Source organism: Muscardinus avellanarius, assembly GCF_963383645.1.
Source record: "Muscardinus avellanarius genome assembly, chromosome: 6".
Taxonomy (NCBI): Eukaryota; Metazoa; Chordata; class Mammalia; order Rodentia; family Gliridae; genus Muscardinus; species Muscardinus avellanarius.
The window spans coordinates 77,984,829-78,003,858 of record NC_137791.1 but is presented as its reverse complement, the minus strand read 5'-3'; the positions used below and the strand labels follow the sequence as shown (position 1 = coordinate 78,003,858).

General features: G+C 35.9%; 1 protein-coding gene across 2 annotated transcripts in view; it reads right to left on the bottom strand.

Moving 5' to 3' along the window:
• Nucleotides 1-4,525: 4,525 nt before the first annotated feature.
• G3BP2 (G3BP stress granule assembly factor 2) overlaps nt 4,526-19,030 on the bottom strand; it is a gene marked incomplete at both ends in the record, with an annotated part of 34,200 nt that continues 19,695 nt past the window's right edge. Inside the window, 8 exons of one of the 2 annotated variants that reach the window (XM_080697856.1) lie at nt 4,526-4,798; nt 5,117-5,235; nt 5,785-5,913; nt 7,785-7,887; nt 12,128-12,226; nt 13,186-13,366; nt 16,251-16,353; nt 18,218-18,308. In XM_080697856.1, coding sequence (XP_080553982.1) covers nt 4,526-4,798; nt 5,117-5,235; nt 5,785-5,913; nt 7,785-7,887; nt 12,128-12,226; nt 13,186-13,366; nt 16,251-16,353; nt 18,218-18,308 — 1,098 coding nt within the window. The remainder of the gene's footprint in view (nt 4,799-5,116; nt 5,236-5,784; nt 5,914-7,784; nt 7,888-12,127; nt 12,227-13,185; nt 13,367-16,250; nt 16,354-18,217; nt 18,309-19,030) is intronic. The other variant, XM_080697855.1, reaches the window with a different exon arrangement.

Genomic DNA, 19,030 nt, shown 5'->3' with positions numbered 1-19,030 from the left:
GGGTGACAAAAAGTGTTAATGTAGTACCTTTTGTGAAAAGTCACAAAAGTATTTCAAGGAAGCCACCAGCTTTATCAAAATTCTCAAAATCAGGGACAAAAAGAATAGTTGATGTGGCAATTTCCAAAAGCATAATGTTATTTCTGTGAATGACTACTTCTAGAGCCAGGCATGATGGCACATGCTTGTAATCCCAGTACTCGGGAGGCTGGGCTGGGAAGATCGCAGATTTGCAGATTGCCTCAACAACTTAGTGAAGCCCTGTTTCCAAATAAAAAATAAAATAGGGCCGGGGTGTAGCTTGGAGGAAAAGGTCCCTAGGTTCAATCCCCAGGAACACAAAACAGACTTCTGATTATTCTAACATCTGTTCAACCTGTGTGCATACATTATATAAGCCAATTTGAAGATATCTGTCAAGTAGCAGTAACATCATCATTTAGGAATTATTTGACTTAAGAATGCAAATAATTTTAAACAATTACTTCTTAATTAAAAAAACAAAACACAAAAAACTTTCAGCCAGGCATGGTGGTGCACAACTCTAAATCCCAGTTCGTGGGAGCCTGATGGGGGAATTGAACTTTCTATATGAGCCTACTAAAATCTATCAAAGTCTTATAAACACAGGAAAAAAAAAAAAACAAAACACACTAGGATCTTTACTGAACTATAGTTAAAATATAAATTAAGATGAAGTTAATCCAATTAAAGGAAATATATAAACCCAATCCACTATTATTTCACTGCTACAAAGATGCTTGTCATTAGAAGAAAAAAAAAAAAGACTATTTAACATAATTAAAATTAAGTGTCTTGAATGGCGATTTTTCAAATATTTTGCTCCATACAAATTTTCTAGTCTGGTTGGGGTGCAGTATAGTTCAGTGACAGAACACTGGCCCAGCATGAGTGAGATCAAGGTCCAGCCCCCAGCACTGCAAATAAACAAAAGAAACAGGTATGACGACAAACACCTATAGTCCCAGCACTTGGGAAGATAAAGAAAAAGGTCAGTCGAACCCAAGAATTCAAGACCACCTTGGGCAAACTACTGAAGATTAACTTAGAATCTTAAACAGTGTTAGGAATATATTGGCAGGAAAAACATCAGTATTGTCCCATTCAAGGAAAATTTTCAAGTTTTGAAATTATATGTCTTTGAACTTCATTTTTCACTTGAGGCATAATATGACTAAATGGGCCAGCTGTGGTGGCGCACACCTGTAATCTCAGTATTTGGCAGTCTGAAACAGGAGGATGGCAGGTTTGAGTACAGCATCAGCAACTTAGAAAGACCCTGTTTTAAAATAAAAACAAAAAATAAAATACAATTAAGAGGTGTGGCTCAAAGGTAGAATGTCCCAGGGTTCAATCCTCAGTAACACAAAAAAAGAAAGACTAAATGACTATTTCTCCCCTTTAATATCCTTGGTAGAGCTTGATAAATTAGTTCCAATTTCTGATCTTGGGTCATATTGATAGTAACCACCTCAATCTTCTCATCCCTTCCTTTTCCTTCTGAGATGATAGCAATCCTTTAGAAAATCCAAGATTTTTTTTTTTAAACAACTATTTAGTGGTCAAGCTTCAGGCCATTCTCCCCTTCCTTACTACTTACTATTCTAACATTCTTAGGTAACTTGGTTATACAAGAATATACATAACGTGTATACCAGCTGTCTAACTGAGCTGGGATAGCTCTAACAATGTTGAAGTGTTACATGTTTTGCTTTTTCATACATCAAGTTTCACAAATCAGTTGTTTTTACAGCATTTTCTTATTTTTACTTAGGTTGTATGAAATCCAACTGGGAGAAAACAGTTGGGAACATAAAACTACAGATTAAATTAGGGACATAGATAAATGCTGCAGACATCAGTAGTTTATTGTTTGTTTAGTCCAAACACATTCAAAATGGAAACTTAAAAGAATACTTTCCACCCAAAACCAAAACTAGATTCTACTAGCATATAATGCTTAACACATTACAGCAATAAAGATGGTAATCCACTGTCTTCTATTCCTACTAAAGCCAAGATGGTAAAGCCAATTTGGTTGCAATTGTGTCATAAGGATAGAATATTACCATCAAAAAATAAAATAAAATCAGCAAATAACAGTAATGGTAGATGAGTATTTTTACTGTTTCACTGAAAAGGGGACAAAATGTTAATAGTCCACAGTACTGCAGGTGAACAATCACCATGTAAACTTCTCCATATGATGTTTTAATGTTTCATTTGTGGTAGGTAAAGACTGAAGCTGAATGGCTCTTTGCTCTAATTTTCTATTACACTTAACATCTGTCATTTCTTTTGGTGCCAGAACAGTTTTTGTGGGTTACAGGGCAATATCCTGGATTAGAAATACATATATGTATACAGATACATACACATATTTTTATTTTTTTATATATATCTATATATATAATGGGAAGGAGAAATAGAGGGAAAATATGCTTGGGGAAAAACACTGACAATAAAACCACTTATTTAAAAGTAGTTTTGATAAAGGCTTCAAAACTTCAAAGTAATTTTCTGGTAAGAACTTCAAGTACTATACATCAGAAAGTGTAAAACTGTTTCAAACAAACAAACAAACAAACAAACAACAAAAGTCCTTAAGCCCCCCAAAAAGGAAACGATGAAAATCTGTGTCCCCCAAATATATGCGATAGTGCAAGACTTTTCCTCAAACATGGAAGACCTCACTCAAAGGGGGAAAAAAGATTTAATATTATTCATATTGCCCAGCTCATAAAAAAACAAAATATGTGCATCATTTGCGACTTTACTAAATAGCAAACAGTTGCATAATTCAGAACCAATTTGCTACTATGTCAAATGCATATTTTTTGTGTTTTTACTAAGAGAATGGAGAAGTCTTCCATGTTAACAAGCAGCTTAAGTGGTCACATTTATTTATCCCACTTCTTGCCTAAAACATCAGAAACTGTTGTGTACTGATTGCTCCAAGCATAAAATTAGATACCTTTGCCATACTTGTGGTTTACTGGAACTTGTTATAAAGACAGACAATAACCCAACAGCTACAAACATTGCTTACAGAATTGTTTAGAGATTCATGTAAAAATAAAATGATGCCGTCCCAGACTTAAATTCAGGAGCCACTCGGGTGCTGACATCAGTTCAAGAATTGTGCAAAATGAATGACAGTTCCCTGCCCCCCAAATAGAAAATGCAAACATTTTAAGAGCTGCTGTTCTTTCCTCTGAAAATTGCAGTATCCTCACTTTAGGCTTACTCGCCACTATGGAATCTGACTGCTTTTAAAATGTCACTAAAAATGTACATCAAGCTGACTGACTTTTCCTAGTGCTGAAGTGATATGTTTCAACATTGACACTGAAGCTAAGTCAACTAGAGACTTACTCAAATAACTGACTTCCTCTTTCCCTCTTTGTCCCAAACACTCAAGACTCCCCCCCACAGAGAACACAAAAGTTGCTAACCAAACAAGATAAATAAAGCGTCCATTTTACTGATTTTAAAGATACTGCAATTTTTATATACTTCAATGATTTCTCAACATTTTGCAGCTGTTTGGCTTTGCAGCACAGCAATTCATTAACTATACTGTACAAAATTACCAGCAAGACTGGAATGATGTATTAATAGAAGGCACCATCATGCTTATTACATTACCAAAGAACAAAAATACAGGAAAGACAATTTTCACTGTACACAGCTTAAAGAAAGGAAAAAGGGGAGGAGTGTGTTGAGCAGCCAGCCATCCCTGTACTGAAGAGGGGCAGGTAGAAAATTCTTAAATATGGAGCCACTAAATCTGGTCTAATATTCAAGACCATAACATTTGAAGTTCTGTTTTGTTATTAGTTCATTATTAAATGATTTTCTTCTGGAATATATCTGTAGTCTTGTTAAGGTTTATGTGTACACACGCTGGTCACAGCAAGCAGATAAAATGCCCTCATTCACAAACTATTCTCTACTGGAAAAGATGAAAGATTTTTTTCCCTGTTGCCTCCTGTTGCGGATGTCAATGTTACTGAGTTCAGAGTACCCATTAGTGCATTCTGATGAGTGCATAACAAGTTTCTGTTGGTTTGTATTTGGGGGGGAGCCAAGAGAAAAGGCAAGATTCTCCAATTGCACAATTTGTACTACTTGTGTTTCCAACATTAATAAGCAGAAACAGTAACACTTAAACAAAATGTGCAGCAGAGGATTTTTTTTTGACTCAAAGGACCTGAATTCAGTGGGTATATCCTTTCAAGTTCATTTTGTTGTAGATAGTTTTAAGATATGGTCATTTCTCAGTCCTTAATTCGCCAAGTCTAGATTTATAAATTAATAATGCAAATCCTGTTGTGAAATTGGGGAAATAATGTCCACCTCAATTTAACTGATAACCAAAGATGCTTTCACATCAAAGAAATGATCAAAAAGGCTGTGTCACATTCCAAAGCCAAAAAAATTAACAAGAATGCAAACACGATGAATAATGTACCACTGCCAAGACTTTGCCAACAGTGGAACTTCAGCGGCGCTGTCCTGTGAAGCGGCCTTCCATTTGCCCACTTCCTCTTCCAGAGCCAAGTTTCTGTGCCATGCCACCTCTTGGAGGAGGTCCTCTTCCATCACGGTCACGCATCATTCCACCACCCACTATTCCACGTGGACCACCAGGACCTCGATCATTACGCCTAATATCCCTGCGATCATCACCGCCGCCTCTGGTTTCTCGTTCTCTTGCAGCTCTCGTTTTTTTCTCTTCCACGTTTAAGCGTACTTCTCCTCGAAACATAATTGGCTTTAAAATAGGAGAGAAACATAGGCAGGTTAGACAGCAATAGAAATGCATTGCCCTGCACAGATAAATTTGAGAAAACTTTCATGAAAATCTTATTTTGCAACCTTTCCAACCTTCTTCAGCAGAGTAAATAATGAAATTTAAAGTGATCAGACTTTTAATACTACTAGCAAATTTTCTTTGCATAAATACCATTTCATAATGAACTATTTTTAGCTTTACCATTAAAAATATTTTCTATAGTTTTAAAATGCACCAGGTTAATATTATATATGACAGAAATAAAGTCTTGAATTATGCCCTTTTAAAATCACTTACTTTGGCAATTAAGATTCTCTGAACTGGTTCAGAGTCATCAAAAACCACAAAACCAAAATTTGGAAGCTTTCCCCCAACACCCTTGGTATTGATGCGAAGTTCCACAACGTTTCCAAAACCTGTGAAAATATACATTACACCAAAGGTTAACAGAATTTTAATAGAATACTGTGGTGGTTTTAATCATTCAGGATGAATAATTTTAATGTCCTTGATCCATTTGAAAAAAGTTGAAAGCTGTTATACCCGGTGATGATTAAGGTACATTCACTCATGTAAGCTATCACCTAAGATACCAAACAACTGACCTGGTTACTTGTTTTGATATCTTTCATCATCTTTATTAGCCCTTTCATAAAGAAAATGTGTTTTCTACTAATTGTGATTTATAATTGTCAAATAGTAACTTAAAACCGATCCATCCAGCCTTTTCTTAATCTACACTGAACCAGACCAAGTCAACCCTTAACAGGTCACTTGGAAACATCTATTATACTCATTTATTCCCTTCTGACCAACTACAGTGAGACCAGTAGTGGAATACACATACAGAGAAAATTTTTAAAACCTGGTATTTTTTTTAAAAACCTGTACATCTCCTGCTTCATGTGGGATAGTCTTTAAATCTTAAAAACTAAAATTTTTTAAAAGCAAAACAAACCACTTACTCATAAAGAATTCTTTCAGTTCATTTTCATCAATATCATGTGGCAAGTTACCAACAAAAAGTTGATGACTGTCTGGATAGCGAATTATTCTACGGTTGTCAGAGTCATTCTGTTCCATATCTCCTCTGCCTAGAAACAGGAGTAAATATTTACATTTATAATTCCATATTAAAAAAAAGAGTTCAGCTGGAAGTAGTGGTGCACACTTGTAATCCCAGCATTCAGGAAGCCTGAGACCAGAGGATCACAGTTCGTGGACAGCCTCAGCTACTTAGTGAGGCCCTCCACAACTTAGTGAGATCCTGTTTCAAATATAAAGAATAAAAAATAGGACTGGGGTTGTAGCTTGGAGGTCGAATGCCCTTGGGTTCCATTCCTAGTACTGAAAAGAAAAAAAAAAAAAAAAAAGTTCAAAGCAATGAACGTGTAAAAGAAAATCACTTCATACTGGTATTCCTGATAAATACTGTTTTAATAAAACCAGGTAAGATCCTCAAAGAGTATCTATTATTAGTAGGTTAGTCAGAAAACATGGTAAACTGCAGGTTTTTTCTAGACTACTCAAGTCTCTTCTTCTAGATTAGTGGTCTGATTATACAAGTTAAATACTAGAAGTACAGGTACTCCTATTTAACCAAATCGTTGCTATCACCAAGAAACCAGACAGACTTCAGATAGTGAGGTATATTTCTACTAATTAGTGCTTTGAAACTCGAAATTATTTAATCTTGGACTACATGGTGTTATAGCCAAATCATATTTAATATGAGTTAAATATGATTTAATAGCATCATATATCATTTATATAATACTTTATACATATTAGGGCACTCTCACCTTTATATAATCTTAATTGAACTGCCCAACAGCACGAGGAGCACAATAAGTCATATAAAGCAAGCATCACACAAGAAAAATTTTTGTAATAATTGAACGGCATAAGAGAAGCTCAGAATTTAAGGGTCTCATTCAAGATCATAAAATCAAAACAATCGTAAAAATAAATAAATAAATTTAAAAAACAGCAAAAATCCCCAGCTCTTGTGACTTCTGCTTTAGTAACAAACCACTTTTTTTTTTTTTGCGGGTCTGGGGATGGAACCCAGGTGCATTTGATCTCTGAGCTACACCCCCTACCCTGATATTTTACTCTTTATTTCGAAACAGGGTCTCACTAAGTAGCTTAGACTGTTCATGAACCGCGATCCTCCAGTCCTGGCCTCCCAAATGCTGGGATTACAAGCGTGGGCATGCACCACCATGCCCGGCTTATTTTTCTTTTTTGGAGCAATAACATTCTAAAGTTGTAATATATTATCTCCTGCCTCCTCCCAAAGCAATCTAAACACTCTTAAAGAATTCAAAAGGTACTACATATATATTAGCTAACAATATAAACAAGTCAAAAATCATTAATATCTAAGACAATCAAAATAAGAATCAGGGTGTGCTTAGTGTTTATCAGTGAAGAGATAAGAGTACTATACTAAGTAAGAGTAGGTTATTGGCAGCTTGGTTTTGAATTATTAAAACCAGTGACAATAACCAAGTAAAACATGTCAAGTCTTTTATGCCTTCAAAATACATGTCTCCAAGGCATGTCAACAATTCTCCCCTAAAAACTGGTTGTTTTACCCCAAACCGTATTTCAGCAAGTTTTTCACATCTGTAAGCATACAATACTATGAGGATGGTTTTTTCCCCTGTGAGGATCTGTTCCCCCCCCGCCCTGCAGTACTGGGTATGGAACCTAGTGGGCATTGTACTCCAAGCTACACCCCCCAGCCCTATTTTTTAGTCTTTTTATTTTTGAAACAGGGTCTGAGTTGTAAAGGGCCTCACTAAGTGGATGACCATAATCCTCCGGTCTTAGCCTCCCGAATGCTGGGATTAGAAGTGTGCCCCACCACACCCGGCTTGAGGATCTGTTTTTTTAAAGTTCAGTCGTCTCCAACTCTCCAAGTGTGACATGCTAAAGGGTATAAAGAAGCCTGACTCACCTGGCCTTGGTCCTCGAGGAGGGAAACCAGGTCGTTCTCTAGGTCGTTGTTCACGCACACGCGGTGGCTGAGACTGAACTTCCGGTTTAGCTTCAACTCTTGGCTAAAATAGAAGGAGAAAAACACATTATAAAGAAACACATTTTACAGGAGAAGACCAACTAAAGCAAATATCAGCAAATCAGTAGCAGAGATGATGGTAATTTTAAGATTACATTGTTTTTAACATATATGTTTGTGAAAAAAAATAATTTCAAAGATAAATTCTGTACCAATCTAGGACTGTAGGGTAGGTTTTATTTTTTCCACTCACAGCTGTATAACTCACAATAAGCTGTTTTTACATTTCTTTTCATTAAAGTTATACCAAACTGAAACAGCATAAAAGGTATTGCTATTAAAAAAATCACAAAAATGCAAGATGAGCCACTGCATGTAAATACGTAAATAAAATTAAAGGCTACCTTCTTAGAAAGACAAGAATACAAGACATATTGTTTCTAAATATCTAGTTTGCTTCCTCCTTTAGATATCACAGTGCTCAATTATGCCTCCCAACCCCCATCACATAATCTTAAAATAAGTATTTCAATAGTTCAAAACACATAATTTAGCTTACTCTAACACTTAAAACAGCTATCTCTAAGTTTAAATGAGCATTAAAAATAGGATCTTATATGCAGCATCTAAACCAGTGAAATATCTTTAGCTCCCTACTATTCTTCCTTATAATATGCATACATTTATTTAAAGTATTAACCTCAACAATTTCCCTTAACTGTGGGAGGGCAGGTGGGGAGATGATAGGACAGTTTACGGTATCCTCCAAAAGTTTCTGCCAACTGCTGAGTTAAACACACAAAGTAAGTATTTTGAAAACAAAGTATCATTCACATCTGCTATTACCATTTCCTTAATAAAAACAGTATTTTCAGTATTCCCAACCTCTTCAGGCTTTCTATTGCCCAAATAGTTATAGCCCAAGGAAAAGAAAAAAATATATCCATTAATCTTCAAATAATGCTGAAAACATCCAGCAGGACATGCAGAACATGTCCTCAAACTGAGAGCTAATAATTTCAGTCTCATCTTTATAAACAATCATCTCTGAAGACCTCAGTTCTAGCAATGGCTCGAACTATTTAATTATTTGTCTTATTTTATTTTGACACTAGAGATTAAACCCAAAGGGAACATTCTACCTCTAAACTACAAACTCAACCCCCTCCTCTTTTTGATTCTGAGAGTGTCTTGCTATGTTGCTGAGGCGCTCTGTCTCTAAGTTGCTAAGTCTGGTCTTGAACCTGGTCTTCTCCTGTCTCAGGCTCCCAAGTATTGGAATTACAGGTATGTACCACCACACTCAGCTGTTTCATCATTTATATACTTTGGGATAATTTGTAAGGATAAATTTGAACACAAAGAATTAGACTTCTTTCAAAATTGACAATTTATAACCAATGATTTCAGCCACTATAACCAAAGATACACTAACTGCTATGCCTGCATATTTTAACAGATTTGCCTGCCTTTTCCAAGTTGTTTCCTCCATGCAGCTGTTCCATTTTCCTTGAGATCAAACTGCTTCCAATGTTCTAGAATTCTAGTTTAAAAATGAATTTAACCCTCTCCAGTTGTTTTGTTATTTATGTGTATTTAATGGTTATTCCTATAAGTACCATTCATTTTTACTTCACACAAAAATCCAAGCAGTTTGCTGTTAGATGTTCATAGCAACTATTGCTTCATTTAAAATTAAATTTTTAGCCCTCTGACCTAAAGCATGTAGGAATATGTTCTCTGACAAGGAGACCTAATGATAGTCCTGAGACCACTGTTGTCTATATTTGGAAGTTGATATACAAATGATTCAAAATGTGACGCCAAAAAAGGGGCAGTTATTTAAAGTTTTCAACTATGGTCTCTAAAACAAACACCTTACTTCAGTTTGAATGCAACAGAATTAAACAATAAACTTACTCTGTTCCAAGTTTAATGATGCTAGTTTATTACGAGAATAAAAATAGCAATGTACACTGCATTTACAATTTTCAGAAAAAATTTAAGACTCATTTGATCTGAATGTTATCAAAGAATTTAAGGCCCTAACCTTGACAGGCTTAAATTCTTTTCAAAACAGATTACCAAAACAAAGTAACTATAAAACAAAACTCTTTCTTATCCTTTAACTTTTTAAATTAAATTCAAATAATATCCAACATCTTACATTTAGCAACTTGACCTACTTTATATAGCAAGTAGATAATCGATAATGCCAGTACATGAAAAATAAGATAAAAAAGCTAGTAATATTCCTTTCCGTAAGAGTAAAGTCAACTAAAACTGCTATGAATTTATAATTCTTTGGGCCCAATGATTAAAACTAGTTATTCCAAACAGATAAAATGATTAATACCCCAGATACTAGTAGGTCCTTACAATTAATTTCATAAACCCAGAAAATATGATCACAGGACAATTTTCACAAATGAACGAAACAGAATACAAAATAAAAATGGAACCATCAAAACAAGTCAATAAAATCAGGTACAACCACAACTAATAAACAAGTCCTTCAATTAATCATAAGCTATTTAGACCGACCTAGTCAATTTCCAAACAAAACCATTTTACCAGGAAATTAACTTACCTACTTCTAAACTAATGCCTAAGAATACCCTAAAATTTGACTTAATTTCCTTTTATCAATAATCTGTTAAAGTATAAAGAAATAAATGCTACATAGAAGTAACAAAATAAAATTAAAAGCCAAGAGGAAATGTCATAAATTTACTCTAAATGTAATGTAAAGAGATCAGATAGTTCTTTTAAAGCTTAAATTTTAAACACTTAATAAATTTTACAAAGGGATTGTAGTGGAAAATATAACCTAGTTTCCTAAAATTTGAAAAATAAGTTAGAAAAATACTTGAAATTAAGTTATGTTAGATATATGGACAATTATTTTCCTGGGCAAAAGGCTAGAATCTAATGTATTGTAGGCATGCTTTAAATATAGTACTCTTCTTTAGGTAAATGCAGAGAGGTACTGAAGAAATGTGTAGGTTTGTATGAGTTATCTATGGAGTTTGATATCCAACTACAAAAAGTGAAAAACCAGCCCTACTATTTCAGTTGCCTAACAGTAGGTAAGTTAGTCTAGGCCTCAGTTCTCTAACCTCTAATATGAGAATACTGTATTCTACTCTTATAGAATGGTTTTAAGGATTCAATGAAAATGAATATACAGCACTTTGCACAATGGCTGGCACATATGAAAGGCATAAGCATTAGCTATTTAACTTTTAAGTATTGAAAATAAACATAGCCAAATCTATGAAATAATAACCCAGTTTCCAAATCTGAATCTAATAAATCAAGATTTCAAAAGAAAGCTCTAAGTCACTTATCAAGTTGTGAAAGTGGGTTGAAAAGCACAAACAACACTGATTAGCACTCTGGTTCCATCTAAAGCAATCATTTATTTCTTAAATATCTAACTTTTAAACAGCAGGTATTTGTTACCATGTTAGTAATTATATTATGTAGCCGATTACAATGTGAACCAACACTAAAAGTCTAGTAATTACTAGTTACTTTTGAAACCTCAGTTTTACTGTTTGAAACATATAAACAATGCATATGCTAACCATCTTAAATCTTCTAGTGGAATGATGTTTAACTCAATATGTAGGGAAAAAGAATTGGACACCCTTTAATTAAGCTAGTAAACTTAATTAAAATTTTGTTAAACTAAACTATCTAACAAACTTAAGTAGCCAGTGTCTTATTTTCACATTTTTTAGAAAGCTTTGAAATGGGTAAGATGACAAACAGACAAAAAGCAGAATACTGGAATGATCAGTTAAGGTGAACACTACAGTCATAAGTTGGTACAGGCTTCAATTAAATGGTGTGCGAACCACTTACACACCAAGAACTTAGGCAGTGTATATTTTTTAAAAGTTTTCTGTTTTTTAAAAAGTCTTTACAATGCCACACTACTTTGTGCCTTTCCAAATTTCTTACCTACAATATTTTTGCTAAATAAAATTTAGAATTTTTAAAAGGAACACTTTATTATTTTTAAGAAGCCTTTTAAATTACTGTATATTAGTAAAACCAACTTAATCTGTATTTCACACACCCAAACCCCAAATACCACCTATGTAGATGATGAATGGAGATTTGGCATTTAAAGTGGGTGCACTGACATTTAATACAATTTAATAAAATTTTGTATATTTAATCCATAATTTGATTGACTCATTAAAAAAAGTATAAAAAATAAGCAATTGGCAATGTAACAAGGATACAATCCAATGTGTTCACAGATTGGTTACCTGTGAGACTGGTGCTTTAACATGGGGTGGAATTCCAGAGGAAGAAACAGTACCACTAGGAGGCAGGTTTTTACTGGTCACTGAAGCCCAGGAGAAAGCCTGCAGGAAATGCAACAAACCTAGACTACTAATCATGGAAAACCACCAACATTCCTATAGGGAAACTTCCAAATATATATTTTCTTTTCATTTCTAAACTATTGCTCTATATTGGAAGACTTCTAAAAGAAAGGCACACACACACATGCCAGTCTATGTGCCAGCTTTGAAAATCTCATTATGCATGGTTATAACTGTTTTGACTGAACTACCAAGTAAAACCACAAGCAAGTTCCTATGTACTCTAAGTAGATAAGCAAGTGGCAAACAAAACCACTGACAACTAAATATTCTAGAAAAATCTGAACCTGACAGAACCAATTTCTTTCCCTCTTGGGGGGAAGATAGGGTGTGTGATGGTGTTAAGGGGAGAGGGGAAGGATAGGAAAGAGTAAGAGTACTAGTTGGAAACTTAAACAGACATTCACAAATTGAACAAGCAATCTCCTCTCACTACCTAAACATACTTTAACCTTCTAACTTTACAAAAAGATAAAAGAAGTTTACTATGGGTGTCATTCAACTTTACAAGATAGTTTAATTGGTGTAGTAAGGAAACTGATAACATTTAAACCACAAACAATAGGCTCTTAATTACAGACAAACTTAAGTTGGGAAACTGCAGGATTCCTGGTGCATCTGTGCTTAGAATTTAGTACAGAAGGGAACAATTGACAGCCTTATAAATGGGCTCAAATAATTTCATGTAAGTTACTAAACATTACACACAAAGACTACTCTTAAGTTATAAATTTCATTCTTAGGGGTATTTTTTGGGAGGAAAAAAAACGATAAAATTTCCTCAGAGTAACAAATTCCATAGTTTGTTTCAGGTACATAAAAAGTATAGTTTACTAAATAAAAACAATTTAACACAATAGAACAAGAGCCATGCGTCACTAATGGCACCAAATATGAATGCGTAATGTTAAAGGTCTAAAGAGTTCCTTTAATCTAACCTTTGGTGGTTCTTGTGGCAGGGAAACTGGTTCTGCAGGAGGAGGAGTAGTAGACTTCTCCTCTAATTCTTCTAGGTTCTTCTCCTCCATCTGTGGTTTCAGCTCTTCGGTCTTTGTTTCAGATTCTGGCTCAGGTTCGGGTTCATGAGAGGACTCTTCCAAAGGCTCCTCTATGCCATTACTACAATAAAGTGTTAGTTTACTTTTTTAGTGTAAAATAATGAAGTAAAATAAAATTCAATTTCTCTCCAATTTAATAGGCATAGCTAGTTATAAAACCATACTCTGCTCTATACTTATAGTTGAGGTTTTTAAATTTATTTTTGTGGTGTTAGAAATCAAACTGAAGAAGCCAGGCGTGGTGGCGCACCCTTGTAATCCCAGCATTCGGGAGGCTGTTCACGGACAGGCTGTTCACGGACAGCCTCAGCTACTTAGTGAAGCCCTCTGCAACTCAGTGAGACTCGGTTTCAAAACAAAGAAAAAATAGGGCAGGGGGTATAGCTCGGAGGTCAAATGCCCCTGGGTTCCATCCCCAGACCCACAACCCCTGGGTTCCATCCCCAGACCCACAAAAAATAAAATAAAATAAAATAAAAAAATAAACTGAAGGCCTTGTACATGGAGGGAACCCCCCCAGCCCAAACCCACCACTTTAAAATGGAATTACCACTGGGTGTGGTAGTGCACGCTTGTAAACCCCACGCTTGAGAAGCTGAGACAGGAGGATCGCACAGGTTCAAAGCCAGCCTCAGCTACTTAGTGAGGCTCTCAGGAGCTTAGTGAGACCCTGTTTCCAAATAAAATATAAAATAGGTCTGGGAGTATAGCCCGGAGGTAGAAAGCCTCTGGGTTCCAAACTCAATACCATACAAAAAAATTAAAATAAATAAAAAATAAAATGGAATTACTGCTGGCGTGGTGGTGCATGCTTGTAATCCCAACCTTGGGAGACTAAGACTGGAGGATCACAGTTCGAGGACAGCCTCAGCTACTTAGTGAGGCCCTCTGTAACTTAGTAAGACCCTGTTTCAAAATAAAGAATAAAAAGTAGGGTACGGGGTGTAGCTTAGAGGTCAAATGCCCCTGGGTTCCATCCCAACCTGCAAAAATAAATAAATAAGTAAATAAATAAAATAAAATGTAATTACCAAGAATGTTTACATCATGCTAACTACAAATCCATATTTTCTCTTAATTTTTGCAGTAATGGGGATTGAACCCAGGGGCATTTTACCTCCGAGCTACAACCCTAGCCCTATTTTTTATTCTTTATTTTGAAATAGGGTCTCACTGAGTTGCAAAGGGCCTCACTAAGTAGCAGAGGTTGTCCGCAAACTCCGATCCTCCTGTTTCAGCCTCCCAAATGCTGGGATTACAAACGTGAGCCACCACACCCAGCCATATCCGTATTTTATAAAAAATAAAATCCACTGGGCATGGGTACACACTTATAATCCCAGTACTTGGGAAGCTGAGACAGGAGGATCACAGGATTAAGGCCAGCCTCAGCAACTTAGCAAGAATCTTGTTTCAAAGTAAGAAATGAAAAAGGGCTAGGGGTAAGCCCCTAGACAAGTTATTTTTGAGACCCTATTTCAAAATTAAAAAAAAAAAAAATGGAGCTGGGTGTAGTGACACACGCTTGTAATCTCTGCGCTTGAGAGGCTGAGACAGGAGGATCAAACAGGTTCGAAGCCAGCCTCATCTATTTAGTGAGGCTCTCAGCAACTAGTGAGACCCTGTTTCCAAATAAAATATAAAATAGGTCTGGGAGTATAGCCTGGAGGTAGAAAGCCCCTGGGTTCCGCCCCACTACCCCCCACACACACACACACAAAGGTGGTAAACACCTGTAATCCTAGCATTTGGGAGACTTGACACAGGAGGATCACAGGTTCAAGGCCAGCCTCAGGAACTTAGTGAAACTCTTGTTTCAAAATAAGAAATAAGCCAGAGATAGTGGTGTATGCTTGTAATCCAAGTACTTGGGAGGCTAAGAGAGGAGGATAGCAGATTCACAGCCAGCCTCAGCTCCTTAGTGAGGCCCTTCACAACTTAGTGAGACCTGTTTCAAAATAAAGGAGGTATAACTCAGGGGCAAAATGTCCCTGGATTCAATCCCCAGTAACAAATAAATAAAATGCTCACTCAGTGTTATACTAAAAATTCTGCATGCATTATCAGTGAAAGACTACTGTTCTGGTGTGAATCATGTCAAAATATTATGTTAAATAAAACAATTCTTTCCAATATTCTTGCATATGTGCAATTAAAACTGAAATATTGATCTATTAGTTTTGGTTTATTCTGTGTGTGGTATTGGGGATGGAAGCCAGGGGCATTCTACCTCTGAGCTATACCCTCAGCCCTATTTTTTATCCATCCATCCATCTTCTTTCTTTTTCCCAAATGCTGGGACTACAAGCATGTGCCACCACATCTAGTTGATCTATTAGTTTTGTCAAAAATTTTTTCCCCAGAAGCTTAAGGTAAGGTATACTGATAGAGTGTTTGTACAGTATGCATGAGGCCCTAGGTTTGATCCCCAGCACCACACTCACAAAATACTTTCCAACAATAATACTAGAATGCCAAGTGTGGTGGCACATACCTGTAGTCCAAGTATTTGGGAGACTGAGACAGGAGGATTGCAGGTTTGTGACCAGCCTCAGCTCCTTAGTGAGGCACTCGACAACTTACTAAGACCCTGTTTCAGCTCAGAGGTAGAAAGAATGTCCTTGGGTTGAATCGCCAGCACCACAGAAAAAAATTAAAATTAAATTAAAAAAACTAGAACAAAACTACCTTCTTTGCAGCAGGCATGTTATTAGCACATGCCTATAATTCCAGTACTTGGGAGGCTGAGACAAGTTTGAGGCCAGCTTGGGCAACAAAGCAAGACCCTATCTCAAAACAAAAAACAAAAAGAGGTAAGGATGTAGCTTGTGGTAGAATGCTGCCTGGGTTCAATCCCCAGAATCCCTACCCCCATACACACACACCTACCTTGCAACTATACTACATTTCATACCAAATATAACCTTGCAAATTATTATTCTTACGTTACAGGATGAGCTTCATAGTAACCACTGTTAGCATTTTCTTGCACAGGTTCAGGAGATGGTTGCCTTTCTTCTTGCTCCTCTTCTACTTCATCTTCTGATTCTGACAATATATAATACATGAAATGCTTTTAATAGAGGGTTTACGTAAGTTTCTAATACATATATTTTAGTACTTAAGGAAGCACAGTTGTTAAAAAAAAAAGATGAAGCCAGGCATGCCAATGCACACTTGTAATCCCTGTACTTGGGAGGCTGAGAGGAAGATGGCTCGTTTGCAGGCAGCCTCAGCTACTTAGTGAGGTCTTCAACAATTTAGTGAGACCCTGTTTTGAAATAAAGAATAAAAATAGGGTTGGTGTTATAGCTCAGAGGTAGGATGCCCCTGGGTTCAATCTCTAGTAGACACAAAAAAAGGTAAATTTTTAAAGAGGCATTCAATTACAATACTCCCTGTCCTCTCAAAAAAACTGAAGAGAACAAGCAGCATAAAGTTTGGCTATTTATTATACTCTATTTTAATGAACATGATCTATTAGTAAGAAGAGGTAAACATAAAGCTGGACGTGGTGGCACACGCTTGTAATCCCAGCATTTGGGAGGATGAGACAGGAAGAGCATAGTTTGCGGACAGCCTCAGCTACTGAGTGAGGCCCTCTGCAACTTAGCCCTGTTTCAAAATAAAGAATAAAAAATAGGGCCAGGGGTGAGAAAAAAAAAAAAAAGAAAGAAAAACGAAAAAAACACAGGAAATAAAAATACATAGTCCAGGTTCCTTTGATACATCTATTTAATAAAGGAGTGACAATAATGAGAAGGAAACAAACCAATGTCTATCAATGGAAGAGCAATTAGATAATTAGAGTATAACCAAAAAAATGGGCCAACAATGATATACTAAGTAGGGGAAAAAAGGAAGTTTTGTGTCAGTGTAACTCAATTTTGATAAAATAGGTATTGGTAAGTATAGGATTCAAAAATAATTCTATAGATAGCAGGAACCAAACTCTCATATACACACATATGCGCCAAGAGGAGGGGGAGAATGATGAGACTGATGAAAATCTTTTCACTTTGTATGTCTGAATTTTATAATTTCGTATAATAAACATCTATATTCTTCCTAACAAAAAACAAAGGGGAAAAAAGGAGAAAAAGCAGCTTGACTCAGTTACAAGAAAAAAACAAATTCTGAAAGTTTCATATTTGAAGAAACTAGAGTAGAGGGAAGGAATGGAATGGGAAGTAAGGGCTGAACAAGTGATGTGTGTATGCATGCCTCTACCATCTTGTATTTCATTAAGTCAATTTATTATAATGCACCTATAATAAAAATAATTAAAGAATGCTAAAAAAAAGTGACCATATTTCTCCTTTGCTTTTCTCTAGAACAATTTCTTGGGGTTTCCCCATGTGTTAAGCATTGAGATATAAAGAACATGCACTACAACAACAAGAAAACAAAACAAAAAAACAAAAAACAAACTAAAGTCCTTAAAGTATTGACAAGCTGGGCATGGAGGCTAAGACCAGAGGATCGCCATTTTCGGATAGCCTCGCTACTTAGTGAGGCCCTCCGTAACTTAGTGAGACCATGTTTCAAAATAAAGAATAAAAAGTAGGGCAGGGATATAGCTCAGAGGTGAATTCCCCTGGGTTCCATCCCCAGACCCAGAAAGAAAAAGAAAAAAAGAGTATTGACAGAAGCCAGGTGTGGTAGTGCAGACTTGTAATCCCAGCATTTGGGAGGCTGAGACAGGAGGACCACGGTTCACAGACAGCCTCAGCTACTTAGTGAGGCCCTTTGTAACTCAGTGAGACCCTGTTTCAAAATAAAGAATAAAAAATAGGGCTGGAGGTATAGTTCAGAGGTAGAATGTCCCTGGGTTCCATCTCCAGTACCCAAAAAAAAAAAAAAAAAAAAAAAAAAGAGTATTGACAGAATTCTATCTTCAAAGTAACCTTACCTTCATCAAGTTCTGGTTCAGAATCACCAAATACTTCATCTTCATAACGAAACATATCATTGTGAACATAAAATTTATTTGGAACAGATCCCTATAGGGAAATAACATACAAATATTTCATGACTACCCATAAATCTGGTACTACATAAAAGAACAAATTACATGGCATACAGTTTCAATTTAATACCAAAGAAATAATATGAACTAATGTAATTTTCCAAAGCTGAACATGCTACAATGTCAATATAATATAAACTAAGAAAGATCTCTGAAAGAGCTCAAGAAACTACTCTCAGTAGATGAAATCAGGACCAATTATTAAACGAGCTCTTCCTCTTTTCCCAAAATTGTGCCTTTAAAATATACTGCTCTTGAGTATCTTTCCAAAGAGAATGAAATCAGAATATATAGTAATATATGCATATCCATGTTTATAGCAGCACAATTCATAATAGCCAAATTATAGAACCAACCTAGGTGTCCATCAACAGATGAATGGAGTTGGGCGTGGTGGTGCACGCTTGTAATCCCAGTATTTGGGAGGCTGAAACAGGAGGACTGCAGCTCACGATAGCCTCAGCTACTACTTAGCTACTACTTAGTGAGGCCCTCTGCAACTCAGTGAGACTCTGTTTCAAAATAAAGAATAAATAATAGGGCTGGGAGTGTAGCTCAGAGGTAGAATGCCCCTGGGTTCCATTCCCAGTACTGTAAAAAACAAGAACAAAAAAACAGATGGATTGCAAAATTATGGGATATACACACAATGAAATTCTACTTGACAATAAAGAACAAAATCATGTCATTTGCATG